At 41.4% G+C, this 19,105-nt stretch overlaps 3 protein-coding genes across 8 annotated transcripts in view; 1 reads left to right on the top strand and 2 right to left on the bottom strand.

The window, feature by feature from the left end:
• Nucleotides 1–111: 111 nt before the first annotated feature.
• On the bottom strand, nt 112–2,249 carry ndufb6 (NADH:ubiquinone oxidoreductase subunit B). The gene is made up of 4 exons (XM_085163022.1): nt 1,967–2,249; nt 780–872; nt 410–454; nt 112–255 (listed from the first exon to the last, which is right to left on the bottom strand). Exons 1-4 carry the CDS (start codon nt 2,144–2,146, stop codon nt 190–192), a joined length of 384 nt encoding a protein of 127 aa, XP_085019148.1. The 5' UTR covers nt 2,147–2,249; the 3' UTR covers nt 112–189.
• A 1,558-nt stretch (nt 2,250–3,807) lies between these two features.
• Nucleotides 3,808–14,170, top strand: LOC146517018 (PRELI domain-containing protein 1, mitochondrial-like). Of its 6 annotated transcripts, XR_014874410.1 has the most exons (8): nt 3,809–3,967; nt 5,241–5,447; nt 6,121–6,346; nt 7,178–7,291; nt 8,121–8,199; nt 8,985–9,010; nt 12,450–12,580; nt 12,767–14,170. XR_014874410.1 is itself a non-coding variant. In XM_085161847.1 (7 exons), exons 2-6 carry the CDS (start codon nt 5,356–5,358, stop codon nt 12,569–12,571), a joined length of 633 nt encoding a protein of 210 aa, XP_085017973.1. In that variant the 5' UTR covers nt 3,809–3,967; nt 5,241–5,355; the 3' UTR covers nt 12,572–12,580; nt 12,767–14,170. The 6 variants fall into 6 exon arrangements, 5 of the variants coding, with proteins under 5 accessions (XP_085017974.1, XP_085017971.1, XP_085017973.1 ...); XM_085161847.1 differs by lacking the exon at nt 8,985–9,010; XM_085161849.1 differs by having other exon boundaries at nt 12,450–14,170.
• mxd4 (MAX dimerization protein 4) overlaps nt 11,830–19,105 on the bottom strand; it is a 28,049-nt gene continuing 20,773 nt past the window's right edge. The window contains exon 6 of the mRNA XM_085161850.1: nt 11,830–18,880. Within this exon, the coding sequence (XP_085017976.1) occupies nt 18,720–18,880 (161 nt within the window). The 3' untranslated portion in view covers nt 11,830–18,719. The remainder of the gene's footprint in view (nt 18,881–19,105) is intronic.

Raw genomic sequence — 19,105 nt, 5'->3', positions numbered from 1 at the left:
GGCTCCAGCGCCCCCCGCAACCCTGAAAATAATAAGCGGAAGCGAATGGATGGATGGAATTCTACTAAAACACTATCACTAATTTATTCTGTTAAGTCAAGCTCACACTCATAACTTTTGAGTATTTTAATCACATATACAGAATTTTTTACAAGAGAAACTCAAGGAAAAAGCTGAACTATTTCCTCTTCAATGATGGCCATGGGTCTCTGGGAGATCTGGAACAACTTCGCCCGTCTCCAGGATCGTGTCACCCTAAGCACAAAAACAAAAAAAGTATTAGTTATGGTAAAACAAGGTAACATTCAGTTACATTTATACAAATATATGAAGAATAAATGGGGTATTATGTGAGAAACAAAAAATGTTAACTGTTGGAAGTAATAAATAATAAATGGGTCACACTTACTGGGAACAGCTTGGGTTTCAACTCCACAATGCCATACGGCCTTTGCTGTAGGGAACAATGACACGGAATTTTAATATGCTACCCATTCTGATCGAATCAGTCAGATGATCTCCATCTACAAACGAAATCCAAGGTGCAGGGTTCTCTAGTTTGGCCAAGAATAAGTTAATACTGCATGTCTGTAACTTAAAACTCTTTCTTCTTTTTGTGCAACTTACCTTGGTTGCATACTACCAAACAAATTAAATACAATTTAAAAAAAAAAATAGCTATCTTCTCCTTGAACTTCGTATTATGGCTCTATCATCCATCTCCTGTCAGTATTTAAAGGCTTAGATATAAATAAAAATGATCAAATGTGGAAACTTACAGCAACATGGTATTTCACGTAGTAGTGAACAATCCAAGCGGGTATCAGCAGCCGTGTTAATGTGAAAACTCCACCTCTGTACGCTTTGTAGGTCTGCAAGGACACAAACAAATATCAGTAAAGAGAAGAACATACGGAATCATAATGTTTACAGGGACTGAGTTTGTTCTCTTGCTAAAGACGCTGAATATGTGATATACGGTTTCAGATAAAGGGCCTAAAGATTTTAAGTGTTCTACAGATTATGAAGACCGCAGCTCCACCCCCAACATCCTATCTCCAGTATATCCACTAAGCCATACTCTGCACACGCCCAAACCATCTGAACCTCTCCAAACTGATTAACCTGAGTTGTTTCTATAATTTAATCTGATCTTATCTTGCCCATTCACCTTCACCATCTTTACTTCTAGCATCTTCACCATTACACCTGCTTTCCTCTCATTCACACACACATTTATTCTGTCTTGCTTGACTTTCATTTCTTTTCTTTCCTGTGTAAAGTTCTCTGCAGTGACTACCCTTGTATCAACATTTTCTAAAAGCTAGGGATGCACAGATTTATTCTGCTTTATTCCGCTACGTCTTATGGCCTTCGTCAGGGTCATAACAATGCATAATACACAACATTTTTAATAGCATAGGTATGGATTTGTCACTTTTAAAACGTTGTCTGTAAACTTATTGGTGAGTCAATCAAACCATAATTTTTCCCCAGCATTAAACTATAGTGCATATTTTAAACTAAACTAGGTATTGTTGAAGCAACAGATTTTACTGACACCATGCTTAAAAATTACAATTTGAGCATTTATTGTTTGTTTGTTTGTTGTTGCTATTCTGTGGCAAGGAAACAAAGAATCCACTCCAAAAATACATTTTAGTGCATTTTCTGCTTAGTTGAGGCAGCTTAGTTCTTGTATCTAACTAAAGATAATCCAAGGAAAACCTTAGATTGTGTCACTGACATTGAACAACATCACAATATAAGCTGTAGTAGATGCGGTCTGTGTGTGTGTGGCATGAAGCCTGCAAAGTAAACGCGGTCAACCACGTTAGCAGTAAACAGCTACCCTGGCCCTTGTCCTTAATGAAACGCTACTAGTAGCAGATAAACCGCTCGGTTTGATTCCAGCTGTAAATGTCATTATTAGCGGTCGTCGGATCAGCTGTGTACGAGAACTCACGTAAACCCTCCACAGGCTCTTGGGCTCCAGAAAACCAGCCCAGAATTTGGCGACAGGGCCAGGCGGTTTAGCTTGTACCACGGGCTCCCTCGGACTGAGCTCCTGGTCCTTCAGCCACTGCCTCCGGAGTTTCGTTATCTGCTCGAAACGGAGCTTTTGGTCTGGTGTGTACCCAGACATCTCTTATTTACTAATATTCAACCTCGAAAGACCTACAATGACACCATGGAGGACACCTCCCTCTGCAGGAAAGTGCACCGGCGAAGAAGAAGAGCCGGAAATGGGACACATATCGTTCTGTAGTGTATTATAGCGCGCCACCTGCTGCATGAACTGGTTACTGGAGGACCAATGACAGTAGTGAAACAAAATGTTGCACTCAGCTCTAAGTGGAACAAAAGCGGGCTCACACAATAGCAATATATACCGAAATCAGGAATAGATGATAAATTCACAGTATAAATAAAAACATTTTTTAAATGTGTGTGGTGGATACCACAAAGACACAGGTGTTTTCTCATGTTTGTTACCTTTGGGTTGGGCCAGCAGAGTCACAGCCTCCAGGAAGAAGTCCCTCAGTCTGGTGGTTCTGCTCTGCAGCCACTTTCCCAAAGGGAGGGAGACAAACGGTGTGTGTGCTGGGTGAGTAGTGTCTTTTAAGCTTCAGGGGGCTCTTTTCAGCATCTGCTTATGTACATGTCTGTAGTTGTTGGGAGGCTGCTGCCAGGAGCCCTTTGAGGATCTTTCTTATCTCCATGATCATCTCCTTTGTTTTCCTGACACTGATGCAGAGACTGTAATCCCTGCACCAGCTCTTCTGTCACATTAAATTCCTCCCTGCAAATAACTGTGAATAGTTTGATCCAGAAATTGGTTTTGTGGGTGACAAAAGCCTCAAAGTGACCAGAATAGAATGAAAACCTGAACTAATGAGATTTTCATCAATAATTTAAATGTCTGGTACTGTCATGTCTGTGGTTCATCCTGCCCACTAGATGGCAAAATAAACACAAGACTGATATGGAGCCTCAGCGGCCTTTTAAAGGGACAGTGTCTCGCCTTGATTAGGCTACTCCACAGTTCATGTGAGCATTAAAAAAAACAATGATTTCTAAAAGTCTGGTTTGCAAACTGGGATGTAAGTTTGAGCAGAGAGAGCTCAATGACACCACAGCCATGTGAAAAAGAAAGTTGTCACAGGACTCTCTGCAGCCCTGTAAATAAAAAAAAACCCTAAGTGCACTCTTACTGCTTCCATAGAAATTAAGAGAGTAAAGTAGCAGCCAGGTGCTCCTGATGCAATGCATTCACTGATCATCAGCAAGTGTAACATCTCCATGAAAGCAGAAGCTTTGGCAGTTTGTTGGTCTGGGACAAATTCAAGGAGTGTGAAATGATATAATGTGCAACCATACATATCCTACTGCAGGGTGGTCTCATAGTGACGTTTAGTGAACAACTGTAAAAACTGTTCACTGGCTTCATCTTCTCACTGTTTTTCTAGAATTAAATAAGTGTCTTTACTACATTGTAATGGATGCAGCTAATGTTTATTTTAGCTTTTAGCTGACTGTTTAAATTAGAACACCAGCAGGCAAGAATAGGCACGATGGGAATCTAAATACAAGTATTTCATTAGTACTTTTCTGAAAACTGTAGGTTCCTCGTTAAATATATATATATATATATATATATATATATATATATATATATATATATATATATTAAAGGTTCAAAATTCGGGACTATAGCAATCAGGTCTTTGTATCACACAACAGTCTCCAATGCGTGAAAAGAGAAATGTTTGTGAGAGCTTTTACTTTAAAACGACAACCGGAAGTGGCTTTACAGTAAAACGGTCCGACCTACGACTCGGAGCTGGCTGACCGGGTTCATATGACATTATGAATATAACTAGCTAACATCAGTTAGTTTGTTGGCTTTAGGCTCAACAAACAACTAATATTTATTAGCCTAGCATTAAAGTAGCAGCAACTACAGGTAAGCTTGCTTATACTATTTCCGGAATGTTTCACATTTAGGTTAGTGGCCATTTAACGGCACGGGAGGCTACCGAAACTTGAAGTGCGGTATTATTGCTGTAAACCTCTTGTCAAACTCTGAACTCAGTTAACATTAAGCTGTGAAATAACCGGTCTTTTACTTAAGCTCAGTATAACAGTTAGAGGTAAATCACTTGAATTATGTGGCTAATTAAGTGGTTTCTGGAAGCTAACTAGGTAGCTCTTAGCTGTCCAGCAAACCAACGGTAACGATAACCAGCCAACCATATGTCAAGGTGACGTGCGTATATTACGTAAGGACCTACGTCATGTTGAGCTATGAAAATGTGAAAAGTCAATAAAAGATAACAAATGGTGGTTTCAAAAATGTTTTATTGGTGCTGTAATTGGAAAAAAATTTATATTTGGGGACCCATTGAAGTCTATACAACAAAATCGAAAAACTTAAAGTCACCGGCCACTTTATTAGATACACCTGTTCACATTGTTTTAGCTAATCGACTAATCACATCGCAGCAGCTCGGTGCATTTAGGCCGGGAGGTATGCTCCAGATGACCTGCTGGAGTTTAAGGTGATTTCAATGTGGCGTTGTTCTTGGTACCAGGCGGACTGCTCTAAGCATTCAGAAACTGCTGATCTACTGGGATTTTCCTGCACAGCCATCTCTAGGGTTTATAGAGAATAAGCCCAAAAAAGAGAGAGAGAAAATATCCGATGAGCTGGTTGCAGGTCTGAATGATTGTCAGACAACCTTCAACTGATGGAAAGGCAATAGCAGCTCAAATGAACACTGGTTACAATCATGATATGCGAAAGAGCCAACACTACATCAAGCTCTGAAGCAGCAGAACAAGCTGTTACTCCTATCAGCTGAGAACAGGAAACTGAGGCCACAATACACACATGCTTCCTGAAATTGGACAATAGAAGCTTGTAAAAATGCTGCCTGGTCTGATTAGTCTCTATTTCTGAGACATTAAGATGACAGGATCAGAGTTTTTGTGTAAATTATATGAAAGCGTGGATCCATCCTGCTTTTTATTAATGGTGCAGACTGTTGAAGTTGTAATGGTGTTTGAGATACTTTCTTGGCACACTTTGGGCCCCTTATTACCAACTGACCATCATTTACATGCCACAGCCTATCTGACTATTGGTGCTGACCATGTCCATCCCACCCAGCAGTAAAATACTCTTTATTCAGCGTTTTCCCCAACCCTTTTCCTCACTGTTCCCTTCACTTTTGCAGGATCACCACAGACTGTGGATGGAGTCAGCACCAAACTTTTCACTGATTTGTATAATCACAGCGAGGGACCTCAGGGTTTGGGATTCACACCGTCCTGCACATCATCAAAAAAAAAATGGTCAAGTATTTCTGTAGCAGCACCGACATCAGGAGTACATGGGACCATGTTGTCTCTGCTTTCTGGCAGAGGTACCCAAACCCATTCAGGTACTCCAGCATTCTCATAGTCAGTATTTTATCAAAGGTGCTCATTAGAAAACACAAGGAAAGATACCTCTAGTAGTTGTTAGGGTCGCTAGCAGCATGCCTTCAGATGTCAGTCCTCCTTCAGCCGTCACGTGGAGAGCCATAAAAATTGCTACTAAAAATTAAGCTGCCAAAAAAAACGAGTCCTTTTTGACTTTGGGATTACCATTGCTGGCTTTTACTTTTGGTGAACATTTGAATGCTGTGTGATATCTTTTAAATGCTTTCTATTTCCCCTGATCTCCTCACTAGTTGGAAGGTAGGAATTACATTAACTTTGCTGAACTGTGGTTTGGAAAATTTAAATAATTATGTAGTGCAATGTTTTAGTGTATTGTTTAATCATTCTTCAAAACTAGGCAGTCGTGCAGGTGATACCTGTATATTGTTTCACTTTTGTAGGCTTGGAAGCAAAACTAAGTTTTGCTGATCGAGGTGGGCAGGTGGTTTATGTGCTTCTTGTTTTTTTTATGCCTGACTTAGACGACATCAGAATATTTTACTTGCATGTATTTTTCTTCTTTCTTTTGGTGTATATTATGATGGTGCACTCTTTGAACGTACACTAGAAACAGATGAGAAGCCTCACAGTAACCCTGTAAGTGAAGTGGCTGTGTGTTTTTGTGTCGCCCAGCACCCATGTTCTCACGGAGGACGTCGTGTACCGGGAGGTAACAGCAGACTACCGGCTCCTCTCCAGGCGGCTTCTAATGAAGACCAATCGATTGCCTCGCTGGGCAGAGCGGCTCTTCCCCTCCGGCATGTCTCGCTCTGTGTACATCATCGAGGACTCCATCGTGGACCCAGTGAACAAGAGCCTGGCCACCTACACCTGGAACCTCAACCACACAACTCTCATGGTGAGGCTTTGTGTTGTTGTTTTTTTCCTGCCGTCTACTCGTTGAGCTGTTTCAGAGAGATTCTAATCAACACGCAGCCAGTTTCCTGTGTTATGCCTTTTTCCTGATGGGTTTTAATCATCATTGCCTTTGTGACCTTGTGTGGTGGAGAGAAATTAAATTTTTCACTTGACTCTGCTTGTTTTTCTGCTGAAGTTGCTGTGAAAGTAGATATGTGTTGTTTGTGTTTTGTTTTTTTACATGTGAAACTGTGTAGGACTTCTGTCAAAGCTGTCATCTTGCTGCCATGATATAAGGAAAGTAATGTGGTCTGACATCACATCACTGTTGTGGTTACAGGTGTTGTAGAGTACTGTGGGTTGCCAGAGTCTGGCACACGCGATAACAGGAATAAAGAAATCAGTTCACACAAGGACAGAGATCCTTATTTCGCACACGCATTTATATGCACAACTAAATGTTATATTTTTATGATCTTTTCTTAAAACTTTAATGAAAACTGCACTACAGTACTGCACAACAGCATGATACTTGATGATGCTTGTGTTTTTAATTTGCTGCAGTTTGAAACATGATGGCTTCATGGGAAAATATGGAAAACATTTTGAGACATGATAGTTCTGTGCAGGTGTTGAGACAAAAGCAGTTCTTCAAATCCTTCAAAGGCTTTTGCAGAAAGAAAGATCGTCTTTAGTGAAGTTACGTCCCCAGAAATCTTGTTGCCAAGACCACGAGTTACTTAAAATCCTGAAATGATGACTTCCATAGTAAATTTGTTGAGTTGCATCTTAGTTTATTATAACCTGCTGTCACTTTTCTTTCCCAATCAAGTCTGTTGAGGAGCGTTGTGTTTTCCAAGGCTCAGTGGAGCATCCAGCAACCACACAGCTGAAGCGTGAGGCGTGGATATCCTCGAGCATTTATGGCTTCTCCAAACCCATTCAGGTACAGACAGACCCCAGCCAAAACCACTGTATGTAAATGTGCCTGAGACCTGCATTCACTCTCATTGCCAGCAGAGGGCAACTCATGTAGCTGCAAGCAGACCTCTATGAGGAAACAATCAGACTTATTTGATTTAGGAGCTCAAAGTAAGCACTTGGTTGCTAAATTCAAATCATGATGTTCCTTTTTTAAAAAAGTTATGATCCCGTGTTTAGTAAAATAAACAGTATAAAGTATAAAGATTTATTGTGCCGTTTTCTTAGTTTCTTAGTAAGATCAACTGTTTGCTCAAACCATCTATAAATGTCTAACGTGCTAAATCTGCAAATTCAAAAAAACAATCCACAAACCACAGAGCGATGTCATGGTTGCTTCTCCCAACTTTTATATACAGTCTGTATTCTGTGTGTGATATACACAAGACACTAAATGAATTCTTTTCTTTCAGTAAGAGCGGATCTGCCCTTTAGGTAAGTTAGATGTCAGTCAGCACAGGAATGATATGAGTACTCTTAGAAGCATTTATTCGTCTGCTTTCATCTACTCTACAGCGGTTCAGATAGAATAGATGCAATTATTTTCACTGTAGAGGCCGATGTCCTGAATTTTCAGGTCTTTACTTTAACGCTCATGCTAAAATAAAATAGTGGGAGAAGTGAAATAACAGCAAAAAAACAAAACAAAAAATAAGTCTACTAAATTGGAATAATTAAATATGGAAGATGCTAGGCTTGTTTGGATATCCCCAGAGACTTGCAGTGACAAGACGGTGTTGTTTCCCAGACAATCTCCCCTGTGTAAAGCCATTTCCTGTTCTGTCTTCTCACAGGAGTTTGGTTTGGCTCGCTTCAAGAGCAACCAGGTGAAGGCCATGAAGGGGCTGGAATACGCGCTGTCCAACCTGCAGGGTATGTACACTTCATGTGTGTTCCAGCTGAAACAGGGCAGAGAGCAGGAGGAAAAGCAGAGGAAAACAAAACAGCTTATTTTTAACTGTTGCCATTTCTGGAAGGGGGGAAACTTAAACAGGAAGTGGAGCTTTCTTTTTGCCCCAGAAACACAGGACTGCTGTCATAACAACCTGAAGGGGCTCACCCCTGCCACTCTGGACTCAACACTAAACTTCCCAGCATCCTGAAAATACATAATTGACAAATAGCCTGAAGAAATCTTACTCCTCCACGTGCCATGTGATAAAAGGCGGGGGGATATGAAACCATGACAGCTACAGTCACAAATGGCTACAATTTCCTAATTTAGGTTTGGACAGAAATAATTTAGGTAGTCAATGTTGCATAAAGAGAGTTTAACAGAGTAAATCATAATGAGGGATGTATGAAGAGATGTATTAAAGAAACAACAACACTTAGAGATGAACCATCTGCAGATGAGTCACTTTTTCTAGTGTTGATTTATCAGTTTCTCATATTGGGTAGGATTTAGTTTAAAATGATAGGACACCAGCTAAACCTGAAAATATTCACATTTGAGTGATTTTTTTTTTAGTACTGTAAGTCTGCACACTACAAATAACCTCAAATAATTTGTACATTAAGTGTGGAAAGTCAAATTTAACCCCAAAGAATAAGATAATATTTACATTGTTCCAAACTGTGTGTTGTGCTGATGCAGCGTACGTGTGTCTGATTGTTGTGATTCCGTCCTGTTGCCACTTTTGTTGATGCCACTACAGGAATCGGCATCAGGCTGAGCGTCATGGTAAGTGTGCTAGGACTGAGGCATCCATCTGCCATCCCAGGCGTTGCCCGGGGGTTGTCACATGTTGCTGCACAGAGTAGACAGCGTAGCTGAGGCAGTAACTTTCTACCCTGTCTGAGCAACAGTGATCTAAATAGTAGTTTAGAGTATAGAAGTAGATGTGTTGTTTAGTTGATTCTGATGTGATTCTTATTTTAAAACAAATTAAATACGGTTGTGATGTTTTGAGTCATCATCATCCACTGAAGGAATTTCATCAAATTTGGCACAAACCTTCATGTAGAGAAGATCACACTCACTGGACTCTTTGTTAGGCAGGCCTGTTCAGATGTTTGTTAATGCAAATATCTAATCAGCCAATCACGTGGAAGCAGCTGGGTGCCATTTAGGTATTTAGACCCAGTCAAGATAACCTGCTTAAATTCAAGCTGTGCATCATTATGAGGAGGAATTTAAGTGACTTTACATGTGCCGTGGTTGAGGGTGCCAGATGGGCCGGTCTGAGTATTTCAGTAACTGCTGATCTGCAGAGATTTTCGCAACCATTTGTACGTTTACAGAGAATGAAAAAGAGTTTATACTTCTTCTACATGTTTGGAAGAGAAGTGTAAGCTTGGGGCAGAGGGAAGGTTTTTCAGCCTTATCTTAAGCAAGAGTCAATGTGAGCATAGCATTTATGAGAGCGTTTTTAAGCACTATTGTTCAGTCTTTGTTTGTACACACACAGCTTCAAAATAACGTCCCAGAGGCATTACAGAAATGGCTACAGAGTGGCAAAACTCACTTTTAGAAGGATTTCAGCATATGTTGTATTCTGGTGGTAAACACAATGATGAATTCGATTTTCTTAGTCAAAAAGGTTTGTCCTTACCTCGTTCATTTGTTAGGGAAATTGTCAGTGTAAAGGAGAAATCTATGGTTATGTGTTAGTTTGCTATGTAAGAGCACATACAGAGAGATGGACTGATGAGGGTGTGTTCAGAGGTCGTCAGGTCCTGAGATGTCTAAATGTAAACAGCCGTATTTGTTTCATAACATAATGAATGAAAATCACCTGAAATGCCACAGCACAGAAACAGACCGGAAGGTTATTTCCCACCCGTGTTTGTAGTCTGCAACGACTCTTTAACGTTCAGGCAGTGTGGGTAAACCCAGACGACGGGAATGCTGAAATATTTCTGACATTTTGATCACACACAGGGGTGGATTTTTTTGTTTGTTTGTTTTTTATTAACATGGTTTCAGCAATGCTGGCAGCTAGATAAATAAGTTTAAAATGTATTAATTAATTAAAAAAATGAACTAATGAAATGAAAATAAATAACTTTAAAAAATACAAATTAATACTTTTTTTTTTTTTTTTTTTCGGCCTGTCCCATTTGGATTTTTAGCCATCAGAATTGTTGTCTGAAGGATTTACTTTACCTATTGGATCATCATGGCCTTGCCATATTGGTCCATTTGATTGACTTTTATTATAATTATGCATTTATTTGATCTGATTTTGGTTGTTACAGACGGGACAGACATGACTGGGGGACAGGACAGGGAGAAAGAATGAAAGAAAGAGAGGGAGAGAAAGAAAAATAGAGGGGAGAAGAGATGGTGAGAAAGGGGGAAGACGAAAAAGAAAAACAAACAAAACACCTGGATCACCTGTATGGAGATAAGTAAAAACAGAAGAGAAAACAAACAAAAAAGAGCAACATAATAAATACAACGCCATCACAATAAACTAGATAACAGTAGATACTAAATATTACATGTTATTGTGCAGTACGCAAGATCGACAGCGCACAATGTGCTTTGAGGTAGCAGCCAAGAAAGGTGTAGTTTGTGTCTGTGAACACCTGTGTGTACACCTGTGTGCACACCTGTGTGGATCAGCACGCTTGTATTCAAAAGGTTTCTCCATGTAATGATCTGCTAGGGAGTGTGGGGAGCCATAGCCCCGTCCCCCAGGGCATGAAGCAGGTATGGAGGAGATCCAGGCCCCAGATTACGAGGACCCAAGGAAGACCACCAGGGGGGCAACTGTGCCACCCTCCTGGGAAGAGCTGAGGAGAGCCCCAAAATAATACTTTTGCTCACATGTGTCTCATTTTACAGTATTTGGGAGAGAGCCGGGGGAGGGGGGGGCAAAAATTCACCTGCACAGCCTGTTCTTGATGTCATCTCTACTCCACCATCTTGCCTGCCAGTGGTGCTTTGGTAGTTTTAGCGTTCAGATGAAATCACTTGGGTTCCAGGAATTTTCCACAACATCTGTGAACAGAACCCGTTCCTCCGTGTTTCCAGTCTCTCAGCTTCGATCTGTTTCCACCTTTAGCAAAACTTTCTGTTTGCTCACACTCGATCATCAGAAAAGTGATTTTTATATTTTTTCTTCTATAGATGCTGAGTGGGATTGAGGGCAGAGGTTAAGATACAATCTTGGAATACAAAACATGTTTTCTTAGACAGTTGGCATGCGAGTACCACACGTCTCCAGAAGTTCATATCTTTGCTGATATGAATTTCACTATAGTTTGCTGATTGGATTTTTTATTTCTTTTTAATATTGCTTACTACATTTAAATCCAATAAGCAATTTTTGCTTTGTTTAAAAAAATGCTGCTTTGTAAAAACGTGAGAGACTTTTGTTTTTGACCGTAAGGAGTCCCTCCCCGCTGTTATTGTCAGCATTCAGACACACAAAGAGCCCTTTCCCTTTGACAGCGCTAACGCACACTCGCAGTTCATATCTACGTCTCGGTTTAAAAAAAATAAAAGCGCAGAATTGAAGGAAATGTATCTCCTTATCATCTCGTGTTTGAGTGGGGGGGGGGGGGATCACTGTGTCTTGTTGTGACTCAGGTTGTTGTTCTCACACGAGGTTGTGGGGTTCATAGTCAGGGCAGACACAAATAGACTGTGCAGCCCCTGGCGCTAAATCCAGTATGAGGCTGTTCCTAACAGCATACAGATGAGAGTGCACACTGCAGCAGTGAAGCCTTTTTAGAAAGGTCCTTGTTGATATGTATTTATTTTTTGTATGTGTCACCTTACCTTTCCTTACCTTTAATGACTGTTAGAGGAAAGTCACAATTGTGATCATTAGGTCTGACTTGGTAACAGTGCTGAACTGAGTGAGCACTGTCTGGTAAAAGTTAACAAGTGCACGGAGAGGAGCTCACTTTATCTTCACTGTAGTAAAAGTATTCTCTTTGATTTTTGAAAGCGTGTGTTTCTGTGTGCTTGTTTCCTGTGGGTGGCTCCAAAAACAACAACAAGAACAAAAAAAGGCAGCACACTTCTCAAGCTACTAAATCATGAAAGTCACGAGAAAATCGGCCACAGAAGTGTCAGTGAGCATCCTGATCTCAGCAAGGATCTCACAGTGTTGCTGATGCCTGTCGTCCTCGTTCTCTCCCGCCTCACCCTCGCTCTCTTCCCACAGGAGAGGCGCCCCAGCGGCTGCTCAGGGACACAGTGAAGGACGCGTCAGAGAAGGCCAAAGAAGCAGCCAAGACGCTGGCTTCAGCTGCTGCCGTCCCACAGAAACCCCGGCAGTTTGTCTGAAAGCACTGTGTGTGTGCCTGTGTGTGTGTGTGTGGACTCGGCATGATTGCCTTTGATCATCTTGATCATCTTGAAGTTTTGCTGTATGCTCGCTGTTTACGATTTCTCTTAATAAGAAACAGTCTGACTCCTCTGTCGGGTTACCTCTGCTGACTAACTGCTACTACTTCTACTTCTTCTTCTCTTTGCTTTCAGAAAATCTCAGGTGTTCGGCCTTCCCGTGAACCCTGCTGCCTTTCAAACCAGCAGCACCTCTCTCTGCTTTAACCGGTGAACGCTGCGTCTAAGCCGCTTATTTAAAGACATTTTTCAAATCTGCTGTCAAAGACGATAATAACAATGTTCATAATCAGCACGTATGCTTTCTTCTCATTGGCTCTTTCAAGTTTATTATATTTATTAACATATCATTTATTATTGAGCTCCAGCTAAAAGCTCAAATTAGACCAAATCATGATCACGTGACTTTGTAATTTTAATTTAACTTCATCGGTTAGAGTTATCAGAGCTGTAGTTGAATGCTTAACTGTACTTAAATGCTTTACGGTTCATTTTTTCAGGTTTGAGACTGCAATAAACTGCAGAGAATATCTGTTACAGGTGTCAGCACACAGCGTCTGCTGTAATATCGTTCTTATGTTTGGAAAGCATATATGTTTCTGCCAGCAGGTCTGTATTGATGCATGGATAATCACAAGAAAAAAGTTAAGCTAATATAAAGCTTTAGTAAATCTTCTTTACTGTTGAAGTTTATTTTATTGTAAACCAGGGGTGTCAAACTCTTTGTGTTGTGGCAAGCATAGAGAGTAATTTTATCTTAAGTTGGTTGACCAGTGAAACTACAGTACTGCCTAATAAAGTCTTAAAAACACACTGCCATTGTTTCACCTTTAGATTCAGTGTAAAGAAGTTTAACTACGCGCTTAAACGATGATGTGTTTATGAACATGAAGTGCAATTTTAAATATATCTGTTGTTCTGCATTATGAAAAACAAGGACGGCTGCTTGGCTTTCACGTTAAGGAATAATAGCATAAATTGACAGAAAAAGGGTCTTTTTGTTCTGTAATATAACAGAATTTTTTTAAAATTCTGGATGAAATGAAATGAATAAATAAGAGGTCTTTACTGTTAATTTTATAGAATAATTTTATTATTTTTGTTTAGGTGTATTATGCTATGCTGTGCGTGATGTTTTTGTCAGTAATAATAAAATAATAAAACTGACCAAAATACAGTGAAATGTCAAAAATGTAAGTTTTTCTTCTTTGCAATATTCTAAACCCATTTGCTGGGCCAGACTGGACACTTTTGGTGGGCCGGTTCTGGCCCCCGGGCTGTATGTTTGACACCCCTGTTGTAAACTGTTTTCAACAATTGCATCCCCTTCAGGATGGAATCGACTGGATTTGTTTTGTTTTTTCGCTGCAACATTTTATTTATCATTAAAAGTTATTCATGTGATGTATTTTTAAGAAGTCTTTAGGATTTTGTGCTGTAAGATGTCCATAAATCTCTCTGGACTTTCAGTTTAAAAGCTAGACATGTTTTGAAGCTCGTCAGTGTTAAGCTGAGATTTAATAAAAGTTTGTCGAGTTATTTGCGCCTGTTTGTTGACGCCGTCATCCAATGTCTCTTTGCTGTCACGCTGACAAAAGATGAACTCTGAACTTTAAACACCCCCCCCCCCCCCCCCTAATATTCTAGTTTCACAGCTGCGTAAACCAAACAGGAAACCCCGAAACATTTCAACGTCTTTACCTACATTTCAGCTTTGTTCAGCTGTAGGTCGTCAGTTTTTAACCTGCTACCTTCCCCCAAAAAGCACTGATGACACCAGCACACACGGCTTTATGTATAAAACATTTTAATTATATTACAATGAGAGAATACACAATACCTTAAAGTGTTTGCTAAAGCATAGCCAGCACCAGGTACTCGTGTACGCACGCTCACACGCACAAAAAAGAAAATGGAACTTATACATCTTCTGAATTACACATCTGCTTAAAAGGAACATATTCACAGGTCTCTGGCACAGAACTCCCCCTCCTCAGCCCAAACAAACCCCCTCATCATCTCCCCCTCAACTAAATCCAAGCCAGTTCAGCCTCTAGCTTCTATGTGGGTACAAAGAAAAAAAGGAACCATAACGTTGTTGTAGGACAAAACAATTAAGGAGAAAATACAAAATAAAAGGCTGAAGTGCAGAAAGCAGGAAGCTGACCTAAAGCCTACAAGTAGTTAAAGCTATCGTATTAATCATTAAAAAGATTCAAAAGTGACTCTTTATTTGGCAGGAATAAGATTTCATGGAAGTCATTTTGTGGGTTTGTAGAAGCACCTTTAAAGCAGCAGCAGGCTAAGGGACAGAAATACGTGTTTCTCACTTCATCTGTGTGCACGTGAGCTGCAGACGCCCCCCATACTCCGTCATGCCCACCACCCTCTTTCTTCTCCGCCTGCTGACACCCACCCAAAAAACAAACTTTTGTGCTCTTAGAAATCTCTGTGCAACAGCAGCATGAAAGCAATAACATCAAATCTTTTCTTGTGTACTTGTTATGACTTTGTTTTGTTTTTTAAAATAAAATCCCACATTGATGTTGATGAACATTCCCACCCCAGCACCACCCCACTCTCCTCTGTGTCTCTGTGTCTTGCCGTTAACCGTTTGCTTCTTCTGTCACGAGAAGGGAAGCGGAACAAGATGGGGAACTTCGTTTTTTTTTTTTTAAAGTAAGGGCAACTGATTCAACAGTGTTCATTAAGTGGTACAATCTCTTTAAAGAACCCTCCCACCCCCCAAGGCACATCATTAAAAGATTTTCCCATAAACACGATCCATCCAACATTCAAGCAAAATGTCTGCATGTCCAACCAGCTGCTCATACACTACACTGGGTGAAAATATATGCATGTGTTTTTAAAATCTCTAATCTCATATCTATCCCCCCCTCTCACCGCCCCGCTCCCTCCCTCTTTTTTTCTTCTGCTTCTTTTTATGTCAATTATCGCTGTGGGAGGTTCTGTGCGAGAGAATATGCCATTTAGTAATGGTTACTCAGTTGTTCATTTGACTGACAAACTGAAAATAGGACATTTTTGCTACAAACAGTCATGTACAAAGTCTTTGACATGAATGTAAACTCGATGATTAAAAAAAAACCCAAAACAAACAGCTGTTTTTTCCTCATCTATAGTTACTTTTTCCCCCTCCTGCAGAATATGGAGAGAGTGCAGATAGGAGGTAAAAATTTAAAAATATATATAAGAGTTGGTCACCAAAAAAAACAAAAACAAAAAACAATGCACCACAGAGTCAAGAGCAAAAACCACCTGCTTGTCTTTAAAAACCCTGCGCCCCGCCCGCCCCACCCTCCCTCAGAAAGCACAAGATGGTAATATTGCTGTGTCTCAAGAGGTCCCCTGATCGATGGGTAACACTTTGTTTGGGACGCACCACCGGGAAGTCGGAGGATAACACCGTTAAGCTGCCATTGATTGGATTATTCTGTTTTTTTTATCGCTCCTCTCCCAGTGGCTCCCACCGAACAAACAAGTCAACATACAACAATAATAAAATGACAAAAAAAATCAAAATAAAGATAAACACGCTTCAAGCCCAGAAGTTTTTAACCCCGTTGGTGACCATTCGGGGCGACTGGAAGCTGCCATGGGAGTTCACCAGTGTGTGTGTGTGTGTTTGTTTTTTATCTCCATGACAGAGGCGGCACTGGCAGACGGGCGGGCATCGAGAGGGCGGAGGAGTGCCTGGACAGGGTGTAGTACAACAGCGGCTTCAGTAGGAACTGAGATAAAGGGGGAGGTGGGGGGGATAGTTTTTACTTATTTATGAGGTCTTCTCTCTTCACGCGGCCCTCACGCATGGAAGTGTCTCACGTTGAAATTAAAAAAGGCCCCGCCAGAGGAGGAGGAGGGAGGGATGCAAGCGAGAGGGGGAGAGGACAGGGAGGAGCGTGACCTGAGTAGGGGCCAAAGAGGAGGAGGATGAGGGAGGTCGAAGGCTCACCAAGGCACAGAATGACAGCAGGAGAGTCACCCAAAGGGAGAGCGGCCAGTCTATCAGCTCCCCTGCTCCCACTCTCCCTTCATCAAGCCTGGCCTCCTGTCTGTCTGGCTGTCACTCATATTTTTATATATATTTATATATATATATTTTTATATATAGATAAGATAGATATACTCACTCTTTTTTGTCTTTTAATTACAAGAGAACATTTAGGAAAATATAATACAAAATTTAATACAAGAAATATAGACTACACTGGCTAAACTCACTTTCAGTGACGAGTAGATTCTGTATGCAAGTATTTTTCTTTTTCGTTCGAGTCTTTTGTGGTTCTTTTTTGTTTTTTGGGTGGGGTCAGATCCGTCTCAGTGGCCTGCCCCTTTTTGTGTCTGTGTGTTTTTTTTTTCTTTTTCTTTTTAAAGTGCCAAGCTCTAAAGGACTGCCAGAGACCGGGGCTAAGGATTATTAAACGGTCAGAGAGCGACAGAAGCGCCTCGTTCGTCAACAGTGACTAATGTGCATAAGTTACAGACGGGTTAGAGAACAAGGTTCACCTACATCGGTGTTCAGCCGTGCCCGAAGCTTCGCAAATAAGCCACAGATCAGCCGAGGGGATAAGGAAAGTGATTAGTTTGCTAGGTTAGATAAAAACGAGTGCCTCTAAAATGAACGAATCACTACAAGCTTGCCCTCCCTCCCCTCCCGGGTGTTTACAGCTTTGACTTGTTAATCGATTTAAACAAATATTTAAAATACCACCGACTTCTGACCGAGAAGGCGACAAGAGCTGCAGAGAAATGCGAGATCTGGGTAGATGGTGACGCGCTCACAGAGAAGCATCCGTTAGTGAAGGAGATGCAGGTCTGTTAATGGTGAGCGACAAATCCCCATCTAGAAATAAAAAAAGAAAAATAGAAAAAAAAAAGTCTCCCATAGAACCTCATGGTCTGCCAGAATCGATTAAACACTCAGAGGAAGCACCCGCCTCATGTATTTATTGCTACATCAATTAGCTACTGAGAAGGAAACAAGATTTGAGTCAAATGTAAGGAGTAGAGTTTTAGTTTTGAGGAAACTCCTTTTTTTTCTCATTGTTTGACATAGTAGTCCATCCACACCATAGGGTGGTATAGTGTAGTGGTCAGTAGTGTGGAGTAGTGGTTAGGCAACCCAACCAGAGGGGAGACACGAGGGTTTCTACAGTATCTGTACATCTATTTACATTCTTCCTGCTCTGCTGCAGCTCTCGAACCTTCTCTGGTGGTCTGTGGACACATTTTCAGCGTGTGTGCAGAGTTGAGTCAGTAAGAAGTTTGGACTTTTAAGGGCTAGCTTAATTCACCGTTTTGTGGAGAGTTCGATGAGGTGGATAAACTTCTCGCATGTGCACAGTGACTGTGTAGGTATCCGAGTCGTGCTTTGTTTGTTCGATGCGCACGAAAAGTGAAGCAAAATGCTTCCCATACTGGGTACGCTCGGGCGATGGCAGCGGTTTGAGCACATCCTGCCACCGCCTCCAAATGAGAAACTCTAAGGTTTCGTCATTTTTCACCAATCAGATGTTTCAAGGAAAGGACAGGACACCTCCTGCACAATCCTGTTGTGTAAAAGGGAAGAATCTGTATGATGAAAATGACTACCGAGGTTCCCAATGTTGCATATACTGCAGAACAAACCAAACTGCTTCATCTGTTATATCACAAACTGTGTGTGGCATTACTGCCACCTGATAATAACTCTCTCCTTTTACTTTTCTCGAACCAATTAACAGGTCAAAGCTGCGCACCTGACCACAGAACCCAGATTAAAAACTACAAGCTCTGCTCTGCGCTGTTTGGGTGGTAAAAAGGGCAAGTGTTTAAGGAGGGGGCGGGGTCAGGCAGGATACAGTTGGGTGAGGTAGGATCAGTGGTCAGAGAAGGGAGGAAAAGTAAGGAAGTCTTAAGTGTGGACAGAATAGGCTCGGGGGTACTGCCATCGTGGTCTTGTGTAGGTGGTGTAGGTAGTGGGCGGCGTAGCGAACACAAAAGGGGGAGAGTGGGAGGGAGGGGGATGAGGTGAGGGAAGCGTGGATGGGTGAGGAAGCTGGTCGACAGATGGATGTCCGCCTTGGGTCTAACAGTGGTGTGGCTGCAGTCTGTGGGAATGTGTGCCCGTGTAGCTGTTGTCACTGGAGCTGCTCTGGAGGCTGTACTGGTCCTCCTCCTCGCCGTCGCTGATGCTGTCCACGCTGTCTGCCTCGACGGGCGTGAACTCCATGCCCTCAATGTCCACCTCTGTTCACAAGAAGGAAAAAAATACACAATGTTTTGGGGGGTTTTAGTGTTGCTAGAAACAGATCAAGAGAGAAGAAACTGTTTATTTCCACACAACCAGTACGTGGGCATATTTATTAGGAAGCCCGCTGTGCCTGGAGATTAAACCCGGATTTAGGCAGCCATTACCTCCGCACAAACAGCCAGATCTTTGTGCCCCAGCAGATAATCCCTTACATTGACAAA

Source organism: Neolamprologus multifasciatus, chromosome 6 (assembly GCF_963576455.1).
Source record: "Neolamprologus multifasciatus chromosome 6, fNeoMul1.2, whole genome shotgun sequence".
Lineage (NCBI taxonomy): Eukaryota > Metazoa > Chordata > Actinopteri > Cichliformes > Cichlidae > Neolamprologus > Neolamprologus multifasciatus.
The sequence above is the reverse complement of the archived record's forward strand: the minus strand, read 5'-3'. Positions and strand labels throughout refer to the sequence as shown.